At 44.4% G+C, this 17,773-nt stretch overlaps 1 protein-coding gene across 2 annotated transcripts in view; it reads left to right on the top strand.

Moving 5' to 3' along the window:
- stxbp6 (syntaxin binding protein 6 (amisyn)) overlaps positions 1-17,773 on the top strand; it is a 223,586-nt gene that overhangs the window by 35,574 nt on the left and 170,239 nt on the right. For both annotated transcript variants that reach the window (XM_055640682.1, XM_055640683.1), the window contains exon 2: positions 7,223-7,416. In XM_055640682.1, coding sequence (XP_055496657.1) covers positions 7,263-7,416 — 154 coding nt within the window. In that variant the 5' untranslated portion in view covers positions 7,223-7,262. The remainder of the gene's footprint in view (positions 1-7,222; positions 7,417-17,773) is intronic.

Below are 17,773 nucleotides of genomic sequence, written 5' to 3' on the forward strand. Positions count from 1 at the left end.
TGAGGGTAGCAAAGGGCAGTGCCTGAACGACACTATGGAGGAGGTGCCTGTCCTGTCTCGCCGGGAGCGCTGCTGTTCCCGGTGGACCTTCTCCTCCAGGAGCTGCTAAGTGCAGCTCAGGCGGCTGTCTCTCTCTGCTTAGGTAGAGACATGTCCTGCTCCGACGAATCGGAGACGACCGGCCGTTTGGCTTCCTGTCCGCTTTCCCAGTCCGCCGTGTAGGCTATGGCGAGACTGGCTTGGCTCGGTCTCAGGGATAGCGAAAACGCTCTGTGAGCGACGCTGCCGCCGGTTGCTGCCCCGCTGGTAGAGTTGGAGCGGGGCAGTTTCTCTTTGCAAGTTTTTTGCGTTGTGTTCCTGAAATCTGTAATAAAACACAACTGCAAACTCACCTTTCCTATGCCCAAGAGCCGCTCCTGCAGCTCAGGCGGCTGTCTCTCCCCCTCCTGGAGAGACGTCCCAGTCCGATGTCGCTCCACCGCCGGGTTTTCCACACATCCAGCCCGCTGCTCAGGTGCTAGCGGGCTGGCTCGGTCCCGATGTCGGATTTGCGGACCGCCCGCTAAGCGGTCCTACCGCCTGTTGCTGCCCTGACTCTCTCTTGAGCGGGCAGGTGCAGCATATTTCCCCCCTCAGCCCGCAGCTGATGCTGACGGGCTTGGAGCAGTGTCGGGAGTGGGCCGCTGATTAGTGGTCCTCGCTCTCTCTCTCTCTCTGTACTCGGGCTGCTGCTCACCTGCACTCGGGCTGCAGCGCACTCCACGCCAGCACTGCACAGTGGGTTCCCCTAACGGCTCCGCAAATGTCGGAAGCCTCCTCCCGCCCGCCCGCCTGCCTGCCTCACCTGGACAGTGCGTGGAGAGCGAGCGAGGACTAAGGGGAACCCCCAACACAGTGCTAGCGCCGTCTTCCTGCGCTGTCAAATGTCGCCCCTGTGGAGAGTTTTACCGGCACCGGCACAGGTCCCATCCATGGTCCGCCGGCGCTCTCTCTCCCTGGTAGCGTCTTTCCTCCCCTCCCTCGAACGGGAAACTCCTACCAGAGTCCAAGGGGGCCGCTTGCACGCCCTGCGGGAAAACAAGCAGACGCAAAGGGGCTGTAACAGTAAAGGTAAGTACTTACCTAAACTTAGATTTTTTCTCGTTTCTTCGGGAGCCCTGACTCCCGGCTGCCGCTTTGCATTGCTGAAACGTAATGCCGCAATGCGTCCTGGGGCGGGCTTCTTCACAAAGTCACTCACGTGACTCCGAAGTAAAATCAGAACTGGGTCTCTGCTCATCCCTATGCAATTGCATCCTCAACTATCCAATTGGCAAACCTCAATCAGAACAAAAGGGCACAAAGGCAGTGTACCCTGATCCCCTCTACTCACTCTATATCCATGACTGCGTAGCTAAACATAGTTTCAACAGCATCGTTAAACATCTCCCTGCACGGGAGACCCGACCTTTTCTTTGTCGGGTCTCCGTTGTCGTTGGGGCTGCAACGAGGAGCGGCCTCCAACAGGAGAAGACCGGGGGCTCTGGTGCCGACGACTCACCTCACCGTCGCGGAGCTGGCCGAGTCCAGAGCGGGTGGAGCGGTGGTGGAGCGCTGCTGCGGCCCGACCTCCGGAGATTCGGAGGCTGCAACTGCGGGTCTGGCGGACGGCGGCACCGGGAGCCCGCGGGTCACTGGAGGGAGACCGCTTTTCAGGGCTCCCGCAACGGTGACTTCTCCCGCCCGAGTTGCGGGGTTGAAGAGCTCCTGGAGCGGGGCCTTACAGCACCGCCCCGCGCGGCTTGGAATGGCCGCGGGACTGTGCGAGCGCACGCCGGGGGCTCTAACATCAAGAACCTGGTGTGCGACCTTGCATCACCCGGCGTGGCTTTAATGGAGCAGGACAATCGCCATCGCCAGCCGGGGGCTTTGACTTTGACTCTGACATCGGTGGGGGGGAGTGTAGTGGAGAGATACGTTTTTTGGCCTTCTATCACAGCAATGTGATGGATGTTTATGTAAATTATGTTGTGTCTTGCGTCTATTTGTTTGTAATGTATGGCTGCAGAAACGTCATTTCGTTTGGACCTCAAGGGGTCCAAATGACAAATAAATTGAATCTAATCTAATCTAAATCTAATCTAATCGTTAAACTAACCAAGGCCACCATCGTTGTTTGGATGAACAAAGAATGATAATGAATCAGAGGACAGGCGGGAGATTGCCAATCTGGTTGAATGCGATAGATCCCCTCGATGGAAGGAAGGTCCGAGCCGATGATGGACTAGGCAGTGTTTACTACTTTTTGTAGTCTTTTCCTCTCCAGGGCGCTCAAGTTGCCAAACCAAGCCACGATGCAACCGGTCAGCATGCTCTCTACTGTGCACCTGTAGAAGTTAGAGAGAGTCCTCCTTGACAAACCGACTCTCCGTAATCTTCTCAGGAAGTAGAGGCGTGATGTGCTTTCTTAATAATTGCATCTGTGTTCTCGGAGTTAATTCAGTGTATTTGAATTAGCTTGCCTAAGCCACGGCTTCTGAATGCCTGGATGTACACTTTACAATAATGTGTTTTGCAAAAAATCAAATGTTTTGCTTGTAACCAGGATGTTAGCACTGACAGTTTGATACACAAGATGCTGTAAGTTGTCAGTGCTTGGATGATTTGAGAAAACGACAGGATTTTGCAACTGACCGCACAATGTTTTGAAGATGATTAGCTCTTACAGCACAACCTTTCTGACGTCGACTCTGAGTATTTCAAACTGGAAAGATGTATTAATTAAGCAATCAGTTTTGTGACGATGCCTTTGTTCAGAGGGTGATTATGTGAATGTGCAGGAATGTAAATCAGTGCAGCGTGCTGTTTCGTCCGCTGTACAGCAGAGCCTCTAGAATGTCTATTGTCTATAAGAATGCTGAAAAACAGCTTTGGGCCTTGGTCCAGTAGTTGCCTTGAAGCAGTAAATATCTTTGGGTAATCTCCTGTCCAGACAGCTTCTCTATTGCCATCAAAGTGAAAGGTCCTGCTTAGAAATGATTTACAGGCCCCTTAACAATTTATTTACTAACCACTGTTTTAACAGTTGTGATTTTGAAAACGTTCATTAAAATGGTAAAGGTTTTGGTTAGTGTTAATTTTTGTGGTAACCATAGAGTAAAGTTTAATTAATTTTACAAGCATGAAGCTACAGAATGGAAGATTTGATCATGTGGACAATATGGCCTCTGGACCTCCATCAATGTTTTTGCATTGGGTTTCGCTGAGGCTCCATGGAAATATGGCTGGATATTTGGTAGCAACCTTCTTTTCTGAGCAGGTGACCGTTTTGTTATTTTTGTCATTTTGTCTAACCAAGGACAGATTAAAAAAAAAAAGAAATATATTGCAGATACAGAAATAGCTATGACCATCAATCCAGCTGGTCCTTATTCTCCACTACTGAGTTCACATAAGAGTCCTTAGATAAATAGAAATTGAAAGCAGAGCACTAATTCCTTTGTAGACACACCAGCGATTTCCCCATTTAGTCTCCGATTTTTGTCTCTTGTCATGGTTTTGCTGTTTCCTATTCTGATGCGTTCCGTGGCAGTTTTAAGATCTTGTTAAATCATAGTTTGACATGAAACATAGCCAGCCTAACTATTGGAAGGGTACTTAGGGCTTCCCCCATGTAAATTACAAGCTAGTCACTACACATGGGTGGTCCAGATCAAAAGCCATCTTCAGGACAAGAAATTGTTACAGGATAAGTGGACAAATGTGGAGAAGTAAAGAATGAGAATGGATAGGCAGGACGATGTATTTGAGATATGTCAATCGCAGTAAAACGTTTGCTATTAAATTGTTTGGAAATACTGATGGTTTGGCAACTGGCTCTCTGGGATTTGGATTTTGGATATAATTGGTCAACAGTTTCAGTAGAATGGTGGGATCCCGTTGGTAGACAAAGCTGGAGAAAATCAGCGGGTGAGGCAGCATCAATGGAGCGAAGGAATAGGCGACGTTTCGGGTCGAGACCCTTCTTCAGACTGATGTCGGGAGGGGTGGGGGGGTGGGAAAAAGAAAGGAAGAGGCGGAGACGGTAGGCTGTGGGAGAGCTGGGAATGGGAGGGGAAGGAGGGAGAAAGCAAGGACTGCCTGAAATTGGAAAAGCCAATGTTCATACCGCTGGGGTGTAAACTACCCAAGCAAAATATGAGGTGCTGTTCCTCCAATTTGCAGTGGGCCTCACTCTGGCCATGGAGGAGGCCCAGGACGGAAAGGTCAGATTCGGAATGGGAGGGGGAGTTGAAGTGCAGAGCCACCAGGAGATCAGGTTGGTTATTGCGAACTGAGTGGAGGTGTTGTGCGAAGCGATCGCCAAGCCTGCACTTGATCTCACCAAGGTTGATCATACGCTGAATAATCCAACCAAATTTTTGTTTGGAAGTGCAAAGAGATAATAGAAATTGCATTAATTGCAGCGTGTAAAAAGAGTTGAGATACTGTATTATAATTTTGCTGCATGTCATTGTGGTATATATCATGTCTTGTTTAGTTTGCGACTTTATTTGAAGCAGAAATATAATATGTGAATGCTTCATTGACCATAATTCCGACTAGTAACTACGCACTTCGTCCGAGCACATTATCGCACGCCGTTTTGTTAATAAAACTCGTTTGGAAAATCAACTCTTCTCATCCGCCAAATTGGTGACCCCGACGCGTCCAACCGAAGATTGGACGACATCATGCAGGACAATTACCTTTCTGCCGCCGCTCTGACTGCCATCAAAATGCCGCCAGCCTGAAACAGCCCGGGTTTTGGCCGGATCAGCCTCAGGTGCGGTTGCAGTTTCATCTGCACCACATCATGGCGGACGAAACAAAGTACTTCCATGTGGTGGGAGCCCTGTCGCTGGAGTCCGCCTCCCGTCTACTGCCCTATCTTCGGGATCCTCCCATAACCGCTAAATATGATGGCCTCAAGGCCCTCGAATTACATACCTTTGGACTCGGCCGCCGGGACCGTGCCGCCTGCATCCTTCACACGGACGGTTTGGGAGATCGCTGGCTGTCCGTTCGCATGGCCAAGATGCTCGCACTCATGGAAGGCCAACACCCGTGCATGTTGTTCGAACAGGCATTTCTCGAGGAGATGCCTGACGATGTTCGCCTAAAGCTCGCCGGCGCGGACTTCACTGATCCCCTGCAGCTCGCGGAGCGGGCCAATAAACTCTGGCCGACTAGATACCAGGATATCTGCGTCATCAACCGTGTGCCGGCACCAGCGCGCCTTTCGCCTCGGCAGTTCCATGAGGAAGGCACACCCTCGTCTCCCACCGAAGAACCACAGTCCCGAGACTCACGGTAGGCACCATTGGTGTTACTCCTGGCGTTGGCGGAGGCTCGACGCTGCTGCCGTCCATGCACGTTTCGGGGGAAATGCCTCGGCCGATCGTCTGTAGAGGCGATCGCGATCGGCCCAAACAACTGCCTCTACATCCGCGACCGCCATTCCGGCTGGCGTTCCGGACTCAGGTGCGATCGTCAGCATCCTTCCCCCGACCGGCCATGACACTCGTGCTGGTAAAAAGGGCCCCGTTCTCTTGGCCGTTAACGGGAGCGACATCCGAACGTGCGATATGCGGACCTTTACCATCACTTTCGACTCCCGCCTGTACAAGTGGACATTTATCATTGCGAGCGTTGCCCAGCTGCTCTTGGGACCCGATTCCCTCCGCGCTTTCTTCCTCATCGTTGATTTAAGGGGCAGTCGCATGATTCCACTGTCGGCCATTGGCCCCTCTGCACCGCACAACCCGTCCCACAGCTTAATGCCATAGCCGAGGTCGAAAGCTCGCTATCAGGGTGGGCGGGGTGCGGGAGGAGGTGGAGGCTCTGTTGCTGCCTATGTGCGGGGACCATCTTTCGCTCCGACCTTCTATCACCCCGCACCTAGTATCTATGCCCCGCACGACAGCCGCCACCGACACAAAACGTCACATTCCTTTTCTCCAGAGATGCTGCCTGACCCGCTGAGTTACTCCAGTTTTTTGTGTCTATCTTCAGTATGAACCAGTGTCTGCAGTGCCAAGCTGGGCAAAATGACTCGGCGTTTAGGTTGCCCGGCGGCACTTTGGGTGATCATTTGCACCCGGGCAACCACTAATTTCGAGCCCTGAAATGTGACATCTCCAAGTTTGCGGATGACACAAAGCTGGGTGGCAGTGTGAGATGCGAGGAGAATGCCATGAGGCTGCAGGGTGACTTGGATAGGTTGGGCGAGTGGGCAGATGCATGGCAGATGCAGTATAATGTGGATAAATGTGAGGTTATCCACTTTGGTGGCAAAAACAGGAAGGCATATTATTATCTAAATGGTGTCAGATTAGTAAAGAGGAGGTGCAACAAGACCTGGGTGTGCTTGTAATCAGTCACTGAAAGTAAGCAATGCAGGTTAAGCAGGCTTCATTGCGTGAGGATTTGAGTTTTGGAGCAAGTTGTTCAGGGCCCTGGTGAGACCGCACCTGAAGTATTGTGTGCAATTTTGGACTCCTAATTTGAGGAAATTGAAGGATGAGAGGAAATCTTATGGAAACATATACATTTCTTAAAGGATTGGACAGGCTAGATGCAGGAAAAAAAATCCCGATTTTGGGGGATTCCAGAACCAGGGGCCACAGTTTAAGAATAAGGGGCAGGCCATTTAGGACTGAGATGAGGGAAGATCTTTTTCACCCAGAGTGTTGTGAATCTATGGAATTCTCTGCCACAGGCAGTGGAAGGCAATTCACTGGGATGTTTTCAAGAGGGAGATTTAGCTCTTGGAGCTAAAGGAATCAAGGGATATGGGGGAAAAGCAGGAATCGGGTAGTGATTTTAGATGATCAGTCATGATCATATTGAATGGCGAATGTCCTACTCTTCCACCTATTTTTCTATGTTGCTATGTTCATTGTGTACATTGTGTTCTCAGACTGATGTTTTAAATTGGAGTCTATTGCTCATTAGTTATCCTTTCCAGGATTTCTGAACTATGTACTTGAAGTATTTTGATTCCCTCAAGAGTTTTTTTTGTTAAAATGTTCCACACAGTCAAGTACTGAATATGTTTGATTTTCTAAAACAAATTGAAATGGTTCCAGTTTGTGCAAAAGGTGACTTTTTTTAAAGATTTTGGCTAGATTATTGTAATTACAGAGAATTTAATTTAGAACTGAGTTATATTTAGAACTTAATTATATTCTTTTTCCTATAGATTCCAATAACTAAGCTGCTTTCCCTTCTCCCCATCCACGATGAGTGTCAAACCTGCTATCAACAAGGAGATTTTTGCTCCACACAATGAGAGAATGCTTGCGGCCGTCCAAGTCAAACGAAGAACCAAAAAAAAGATTCCATTTCTAGCAACAGGAGGTCAGGGGGAATATTTGACCTACATCTGTTTGTCAGGTAAAGTTAATGTGACACTTGTTATACTTCCTTCATTGACTTAATTAAAAGCCATCATCATCTGCTGGAAGAGATGAAGTTGTAATTTTTAAAATAAAACGAGACGGGCAAATCTCCATCTTTAATTTGGGAGAAAATAAAAGGTGGCTGAATTGATGTTGTTATGCTGTACAGATTTGAAACGCTTCAAGAACATATACTAAGAGAATTGGTACCCATTCATGGAATGAAGGTTATGCAGTTGCAAAACGACTTAACCGGAAGATGTTGTGCCACCGTGCACTTGAGTCAATTTGGGCTCAATTTAAGTTTGTGCAGGGATGGAGTATTTGTTGTGTTCCTTTCTTGCGTGCCATCCAATGACCAGTATGATAGCAAGGATGATCTGTGTTAATGACGACTTACTTCATAATGCAGGACAATGATAAAAAAAATGAAATGATGAAATGATTCAATTTATTGTCATTGTCAGTGTACAGTACAGAGACAACGAAATGCATTTTTAGCATCTCCCTTGAAAGGGAGACACAGGGCGTCGCGGTGTGCCCGCGCCTGCCGCCGTACATTCCATTACAGGCAAAGGTGGGTGAAGTGTCTTGCCCAAGGACACAACGACAGTATGCACTCCAAGCGGGATTTGAACCGGCTACCTTCCGGTCGCCAGCCGAACTCTTAGCCCATTGTGCTATCTGTCGCCCTGGGCAGGAGAAACCATGTCATAGTGCTGTGATATAGGGTTATATCAATCAGACTGCAAGCTCAGATTTTGATGAGAAAAATGAATAATTAAAGTAAACGTCATCAGTTAGAGCTGTCGTAAAGTGAATTCACTAAGATTTGTTATTATTATTATTATTATTATTATGATAAAAAATGGTTAATGTCCTTTCTGTGGGAATCTGTGTTCACACCAAATCTATAACAGGGCCCAATCTTGCCGTGGATATTTACTGCATTCCTACAGTGGTTGCCTTTTAATAACCTTATGCCATGAATGGAACATTGTTTAAATCTAGATGCATAAAATATTAGGATGGGGATTGCTATTCTTTCCTGCTCTATTTTCAAACTAATGGACCGTTATTAACAACAGCTTGTATCCTCTGAAGGGTAATATAAAGAGATAAGATAGAAGGGACATGAATTGTGAAGCCTGAGGAAGGTGGAAAGGGATGGGGGAGGGGAAATGGAGAAATAGGTGCACATCCAGGTGGGGCATAGGGAAGTGAGGAGGATAAAGGGAAGGAGGGTCGTTTGTAGATTATTTAGCTAATGAATATTGAATTCTCCATTTTAGGTAATGAACCTAGAAACCACCCCTCTTCTCTGTGTACTACATGGATAGACAGATACCCATTTCTCCCTTAACCCTTAGCATCCATTCCCTTCCACCCAAATTCCTTCCTCTGGCTTCACAATTCACGCCTCCTCTATCCTTATCTCGCACGTTTTCTCTTTTCATTTTTGGCTCTTGTCCAATCAACTGCCAATCAAAATCCTACCTCACTTGCATCTACCTATCACTTACCAAGTTTAGTCCTGCCCTCCTCCTCTCTTCCAGATTTCTCCCCCCTTTCCCCCCCACGACAAACCGTCTGAAGAAGGCCCTGACCCGAAATGTCACCTCCCATGTTTTCCAGAGATGCTGCCTGACCCGCTGAGTTACCCCAGCACTTTGTATCGGTTTTGTAAACCAACATCTGCAGTTCCTTGTGTCTACATCTCAAGTTTCAAATCCATTCCACCCTTTTATTGTGTCAGACTATTTATTGGCTGTCTCCTTAACCTTCATTCCTCTGGAGAGAACAAATCCAGTTGTTCAGGTTTCTCCATTTTTTTCCTCTTCCAACCTCTTCGATTTCATTTGGTACTCTTGGCGTAGCTTCCATCACAGCAGCATGACAAAGGGTATTGTAGGAAACCATTACATCAAACATTGCACTATGTCCGCTAAAGCTTGCTGGAGCTCCAGTTGCTAGGTACCTTACAATCAGAGACAGGTGAATTTATAATGGGAAATAAAGAAATGGCAGAAGAGTTAGTGAGTACTTTGGTTCTGTCTTCACTAAAGAAGACACAAACAATCTCCCGGAAATACTAGGGGACCGATGATCTAGTGGGAGGGAAGAACTGAAGGGAAGTCAAGAAATGGTGTTAAACTGCTGGGACATAAGGCAGCTAAATTCCCAGGGCCGGATGGTCTGCATCCCAGAGTACTCAAAGAGGTAGCCCTAGAAATCGTGGATGCATTGGTGATCATTTTCCAATGTTCTCTCGAATCTGGATCAGTTCCTGTGGACTGGAAGGTAGCCCACTTTTTAAGAAAGGAGGGAGAGAGAAAACGGGGAATTACAGACCAGTTAGCCTTACATTGGTAGTGGGGAAGATGCTTGAGTAATTAAAGATGTAATAGCAGCACATTTGGAGAGCAGTGACAGAATCAGTCAAAGTCAGCATGGTTTTATGAAGGGGAAATCATGCTTGACGGATCTTCTGGAATTTTTTGAGGATGTAACAAGAAGAATGGATAAGGGAGAGCCAGTGGATGTGGTGTATCTGTTTTTTCAAAAAGCCTTTGACAAGGTCCCACACAAGAGATTAGTGTGCAAAATTAGAGCACATAGTATTGGGGGTAGGGTATTGACATGGATAGAGATCTGGTTGGCAGACATGAAGCAAAGAGTAGGAATTAACGGGTCCTTTACAGAATGGCAGGCAGTGACTAATGCAGTGCCGCAAGGCTCGGTGCTGGGACCTCAGTTATTTACATTATATATTAATGATTTAGACGAGGGAATTAAATGTGACATCTCCAAGTTTGCAGATGTCACAAAGCTGGGTGGCAGTGTGAGCTGCGAGGAGGATGCTATGAGGCTGCAGGGTGACTTGGGTGAGTGGGCAGATATATGGCAGCTGCAGTATAATGTGGATAAATATAAGGTTATCCACTTTGGTGGCAAGAACAGGAAGGCAGATTATTATCTGAATGGTGTCAGATTAGGAAAAAGGAATGTGCAACAATACCTGGGTGTGCTGGTACATCAGTCACGGAAAGTAAGCATGCAGGTACAGCAGGCAGTGAAGAGAGCTAATGGCATGTTGGCCTTAATTGCGAGAGGATTTGAGTTTAGGAGCAAGGAGGTCCTACTGCACGTGTACAGAGCCCTGGTGAGACTGCATCTGGAGTATTGTGTGCAATTTGGTCTCCTAATTGGAGGATGGACATTATTGCTATTGATTTGGGGGGGATTCCAGAACCAGGGGCCACAGTTTAGGAATAAGGGGTAGGCCATTTATACTGAGATGAGGCCTTTTTTTTTTCACCAGAGAGTTGTGAATCTGTGGAATTCTCTGCCACAGAAGGCAGTGGAGGCCAATTCACTGGATGTTTTCAAGAGAGAGTTAGATTCAGCTCTTTGGGCTAAAGGAATCAAGGGCTATGGGGGAAATAGCAAGAATGGGGTATTGATTTTAGATGATTAGCCTTGATCATATTGACTGGCGGTGCTGGCTTGAAGGGCCGAATGGCTTACTCTTGCTCATATTTTTCTATGTTTCTGTCTATTCTAACTCCCCGTCCCATTCTCCTGCCGACTTTCTATCTTGGGCTGCCGCCATTGTCAGAATGAGGCCACACACACACCAGAAGAGCAGCAGCTCGTATTCCACTTGGGTCGCCTACAACCCAATAACGATATAAATATTGAATTCTCCAATTTGTTTATTCAACCTTCAGTGATGGCAAGGGAATTTCTTTAATTATGATGTCTAATTCTTTGCACCTCTGAATCTTCTATTGTTCAACCTTCAAACATTGCACCAGTTCATGCATTTTCTCTTTTTTTTGTTGAATTTTACCTATTTTGTGCACTCTAGTGCACTTGTTATTGTTTCATTATCTAACTCAGTGTCCAGCGTTTGGCGTCACCGATATATTTTTTAATAGTGGGCTGTACCCTGAAAAGCAAGTTTATTAATGTGTATTGGTGGCACCAGTGCTTCAAGTATTCACACATGGGCCTTGTCAATGATCTTGCATCCTTGTATTGGGGGGAGAATAATGTTTTCGTTCTTTTACATAATTTAAATTGCAGCAGTGTGAGGAGCTATGCAATACTAAACAATGGTAATCTTTGTTCCTCTATCAGCTACCTTGGCCCTTACTCTCAAATAATTTAATTGAACCTCTAATTTATAAATCTCTTCCTTAATTAAAGGTATTCCTGAAAATCTGTCTTTTGTACATTCTCTTTGGCGATTGACCTAATGTCTCTGAAGCTCACTGTAATTTTTGTTTGGTAGCACCCTTTGGTGTGTCTCCCAACGTGCATGCATATTTTACCGTCAAAGGTGTTGTACAAGTACTAGTTATTGGTGAAATCTATGGTACATTCAGTGGATGAGATTCAATTTTACAGATATCAAAGGTTGTGATCTATTAAGGAAATATTTATTTGGGGTTGTCACCTCTAAAAAATATATTAATCTATCCATGAGCTTTGAGAAATATATTTATGATTTAACTATGAGAATTGCAAGGGGAAAGTCTCTTGCCAGCCCCTTGGTTTCTTTATACATTCAGTGCCGCATTTAAGGTTCATTGTCAAATAATTGGATGATTAATTAATTATGTAATGGCACCACCTGCATAGTAACCCAGCAAATGGTTTTGTCAGAAAAATGTATTTAAATGGTGAACTCTGTCAAATTTAGAAAGCAGCATTAGGAGGACAACAAATAAAGTGCTTGTTCCTCATGAGGCCCAAATTATTAAATTGCATTTTCCATGAGTTAGAAGGCATCTTAATTTTTAGTAAACGCATAAGAAGCATTTTTGAAAGAAGTGTATCCTCCAGTCTTATAAGATAATTAATTTCATCCTTGCATAAGTAAACCACCACCTAAATAGGACAAATAATTCTGTTTCTCGAATTGTTCACAATTTCTTTCAGATGTCAGTTTTATTTCTTGTGAAAACATGTCGTGCCACATTTGAAGATTTGTGCATATGGCCCGTGTTCTCTTTTCCTGGATCCCTGTTAAACTTGAAGCATTTTATTTTTATTGCCTATTTTCCTTCCACCAAAATGTGACTTCACTTCTCCGGAGCAAATATTATCAGTCAAATGCCTGCTGTTTCAGTACTCTGTCCCTGTTCTCCTGACATCTGTTGCTATCCTGTTCTTTCATTCACAATTGTCCCTGGCTTTGTATTGTTTCCAAGTTATGAATGTATATCATAAAGGGGAATGATCCTAATATGACCCTGGTGAATACCATATCATTCAATTTCAAAATCAATAAATCACCTCTATTCTGTGGCTTTACCAATCCTGTATTGATCCTATCAGTCCTTTTTATCCTTTGGCTATAATTTTGCTGGTAAATGTAACACTTCATGTGACACTTCAGATAGCCCAAATCCACATTAACCAAATAAACTTTATAAATCCTCTCTACTATTTCCTGAAAAGAATGCAACCAGGGTAGCCAAATGGATTTGCATTGTCAAATCCAAATGCCAATTATAGAGTCAGAGTTGTACAGGATCTTTGGCCTACTCTGTCCATGCTGATCAAGTTGCCCAATCAAATGTCCCACTTCTCTGTTCCTGGCCCTGTACATCTTTGGAATGTGAGAGGAAACCAGAGCTCCCGGGGAAAACCCACACAGTCACGAGGAGAATGTTTGAATGTAATGGCACTCTCTACTACCTGGGAGATATTACAATGTCACGCAAGCTTTGTTCATTTGACAACCCTTCTGTTCATGCTCTAAAGCTTTCCTAACCATGTACCTGTCCAAGTCTCTTTTAAAAGTCGTAATTATATCCGCCTCTAGCACTTCCTCTGGCAGCTCGTTTGATGTGCACCCCACCCTGTGTATAAATTATGTGTAATTTATGTTTTAGGTGTTGTCTGAGTCTATGTTCCTGCGATGCTGCTGCAAGCAAGATTTTCATTGCAGCTCTACCTAGCCATACTTGTGCAAATGACAATAAATGTGCCTTGACTCTTCAGCAATCATTTTCTATTTATGTTTATAAATTGTTAGGTTGGTTGCTTATCTGTCATTATCTGTCGTCTTTGTTGCTCCAACTCCTATGTTAAGATCTCCCCTGTCCTATTTACTTTAAACTTGGGTTTTAGCTATTATTAGTCATATTGTCAAAAACCTGTTCTTTGTTTCTTTACTTGTCTCATTTTATCATCTATCTTTTAGTCATACTTATGCCATCCTTATCCTTCTGTATGAATTTATCTACCCTGTGTGTGAACCATTTTCTTTTTTTCATGGCCTCATTTGTTCAATTTATTTTTTGTTCACCAATAAAGCAAAACTCTTTCAGTAATGCATTATTGCACCTAATTGTACCTCAGCAATTTTTGTAAATTATGCTTAACTTACTGATAACACCACTCCCTATGACAATTCCTGAGCCATACCCTTTATTTCCGCAAGATCTCCTTTGTAGGCCATTCTCACCACCATATCAACCCTATACTCCTTGCACTGTTACATACTATTTTTCATTCCCAAGATCCTTTCCAGTTCTTTCCCTTATTAGAAATTCCCTGATTGGGAAAACTCTCCTGCACATATTTCAGGAATTTTGCCCTCCTTTTGTACTCCTGCCACTATCCTACACACTGGGGGTAATTTATAATTTTTTACTGGAGCCAATTAACTTACAAACCTGTACGTCTTTGGAATGTGGGAGGAAACCTGAGCCTCCGGAGAAAACCCACACAGTTACGGGGAGAATGTTTGAATATAATGGCACTCACAGCTACCTGCGAGATATTGCAATAAACACACAATCTTTGCACATTGGACAACCCCTTATCAAGCGTGAAGAACTTTCTCAAGTCAAACAGTAAGCAAAAATAACTTGTTTAAGAAGGAACTGCAGATGCTGGCAAATCGAAGGTACACAAAAATGCTGGAGAAACTCAGCGGGTGCAGCAGCATCTATGGAGGGAAGGAAATAAAAATAACTTATTTGGCCACATCAAACATCTTAGAGGCTGGAATATTTAATGGAGTATACACAACGATTAAAGCAGATGCTAAAATATCACTTAAATTAGTTTAAAATTCAAAATAGATTGACATCTTTCTCTGCAGAAATCTTTAACCACATACATTAAATTGTCCGCTTGGTCCAGAGAGCTTGCGAAGTAGGAATTATAGCTTTATATGGCATTAAAAATAATTTTAGTATTTTGTATCAACCTAAGATTTTGGGATATTAAGCAGTCACAATAGTATGCCTGCATCTAAAGCCTTTGCAATGTCATTGTTTTACTTAGATACCACAGCCAAGATTGAAAATCATTGCTCCCTGTTCAGAAGCAGGGAGTCCCTGCAGCTTCTGAGTTCCTGTTTAACTGAATGTATGCACTCCAGATGTTAGTGTCAGTGTTAGGATGTAAACATGCAGTTTTCTGGTGGTTGTTGCAAAGCCAGAAGATCACTAGTGACCAAGATTTGAAAAAAAAGTCCCAATTGAGAGCAGTATGTGTATATAACCTTTGTTCATAAATTTTGCAATTTGCAATTTTCACCTTTGCAATTTTGGTAACATTTTATGTTCCTCCAATTGTAGCAGCGTGTTTATGTTCCATCTTGGGTTGTGGAGTTTTCATCCATCTAAATGATATGACTCAAGTCTTGAGTTTAGTTTTAGTTTAGAGATACAGCGCGGAAACAGGCCCTTCGGCCACCAAGTTCGCTGCGACCAGCGATCCCCGTACATTAACACTATCCTATACACATGAGGGACAATTTACAATTAACCTACAAAGCTGGATGTCTTTGGCATGTGGGAGTAACCCGGAGATCCGGCAGAAAACCCACGCTGGCCACAAACTACGAATAGACAAGCACCCATAGTCTTGATTGAACCCATGTCCCTGGCATTGTAAGGCAGCAACTCTACCGCTGCGCTACCGTGTCGCCCAAGTCCTTAGTAAAAACATTCAACAAGTCAGGCAACCCATGTGGAAAAAGTAATGATTAATGTTTAAGGTGAAAGATCCTTTATAAGACCTGAAACTCTTTACCAACTTCTCTATTGTTGTACAGACCCCTGTTTGCTGATTGTGTTACTAGAGTGCAAGTTAAATGTTAATTTGTAGCTCGAGAATGGTTTGCAGGTTGTGCTTGTTCAGTGTTTATTAACACTTTTGAATCCAAACTGAAAGTTCAAGAGCACTGTAGCTGAATTTGTATGTTTTCAGTATGGTAAGATTTTGACTAATCAGAAGTCTTTAAATCAACTAAAGCTTCCATGCAGTAATAAGATTAGTTTACACCAGCACTTAAAGTAAGCAAAGGAAATTGTACAGGTTGAGCCCCATTGGATATCTATTTCCAGCATCTAATAAAACTTCACTCGCTAATAAGCGAGTTTGGTATCTCGATAAACGCAAGGAATCATGGGATTTATCATAGGTCATTCGGGATTTAAAAAAGCGAACCCAGCGCTGTATACACTGTGTATAAATTGTTAACTATTCTACCAAGGAATTAATCTAGAATTCTGTCAACTCAATAGCTTCCTTTCTTGTTCTGCTGTTCACACACTGCTTACACAATCCAGTTCTAGTTCAGTTCATTAATCTGCAATTATGAGATATTCAAAAAGATAAAGAATTTATTATTTTCATTTAATCCTTAATGTGTTTGCTACTGGAATAAGAAAATCTTACTTGTATTTGAAACTTTCCTATCTTTCTTCATAATTTATGTGTAAAAATATATTTAATCTGAGGCAGGCAGCGACTGCATCAGTGTCGATGTGGGCTGATGCTTTACCTACTGGCGGTGTGAATGTACCGTTAAGGCAAAGATTCATCTCTGAGGAAAACTGAGTACAGGGTTGGCCCTGTGAAAGAGCCGCCAATCCGATATAAGACATTTAACTGTGAAATGCCTGCCCTTTAGTATTGGATAGATTGAGTGGAGGGTTTGCGCTGTTCCGTGGTTGCGGTGCGTTTCCCCCAGCCATCTCGCCCAGTGCATATTGATCAGCACATTGACCAGCACAGTTCGCCAGCCTTTGTTAGCAGAGGCTCTTTGTGCAGGTGTTACCCAAAGCCCAAAGGTTTTGTGGAGGTTCTGCGTTAGGATTCGGCCTGCAGCGAGCTAGCGAGATCAGATCCGATCAGATCAGATCAGTCCAGATTGCCAAGTAGCCGAAGGGCGGATTTAAATGAGCCGTTATTAAACTGTTCCGTCTGTGTGGCATCGCCAGCTCTCTTTCTCTCAGATCCCCCACCCCAACTGTCAACAAAGACTGAGAAAATGCTCCCACTCATCCGCGTTTTCCCACTCGCTGGGGCGGGTGCGCCTCCTTCAAAGAGATCGGGAACAAGTCCCGTCAGATGGGGAACTGCAACCCACTACTGAGTGAAGCCTCTAGTTTGGCTGCGGTTCAAATGACTGCACATTCTCATAATTATCACCGGCTGGTCACCCGGACCCGGCTCCCAACTATATGTCCTGACAGATAGGAACCAACCCCAGAGGTTAAAGCGACAGCATCTTTATTTAAGCCAACCCACCTCGCAAGTTTACCCAGCCTGTTCAAATCCAATCTGAACTTTCCAACCTACCCCCCACCCAGCACATTCTCCTCGTATCTTTCAATCCAGGAAGGTTGTTTAGATAGGAATGTAAGGACTGTCTCAAATTGGTTGACCACACAACTTGTAATTTGTGCAAATCAATATTAAATTTGAATGGCTGTGACTCAGGCTAATGCCAGGGATTTGATAAATGACAGGTTCGCTCCAGGCATTCTTGCGTTTTCAAGGCTGGTGCTGTGTTGAGTCAATAATTTAAATAGACAGAATTGTGGATTTGTGCAGCCTGCAGTACACTGTGGCCTACTGCTGACATATTTGACCGATAAATGTATTTATAAATCTCATTTAAAGGAATACGCAGGTCTGTACACACACAGTAGCTCAGCTGCCGAGAATGTTTATCCCAAATGACCCATGACCTGGGCATGCACTGATGTAATACCGAACTCGCTTATTCTCCCTTTGAGAAATGCCGGTTGTCCACTCAGTATTCTGGAAATGTTCCTGCTACCTCTCCACCCCACCCTAGTCTTGCGTTTTCATTTTTGCATTGATTCTGGTTTCATTAGGTTAAAACATGCTCCAATGCATTTAATTTGAACATACTGATTATTTTACTGTTCAGTTTTCATTTCATGAGCTGTGTAAGCAAGCAGGTGAACATTTAGACTAAAGAGCATTTCAAATAGACAGTGATAAGCTAATTGAAATTTATTAAAGTTTTTCCATTATGTTAATTGAAAAAGGACAAGCCAGATACTGTG

The sequence above is a fragment of the Leucoraja erinacea genome, chromosome 9 (genome assembly GCF_028641065.1).
Source record: "Leucoraja erinacea ecotype New England chromosome 9, Leri_hhj_1, whole genome shotgun sequence".
Taxonomy (NCBI): Eukaryota; Metazoa; Chordata; class Chondrichthyes; order Rajiformes; family Rajidae; genus Leucoraja; species Leucoraja erinaceus.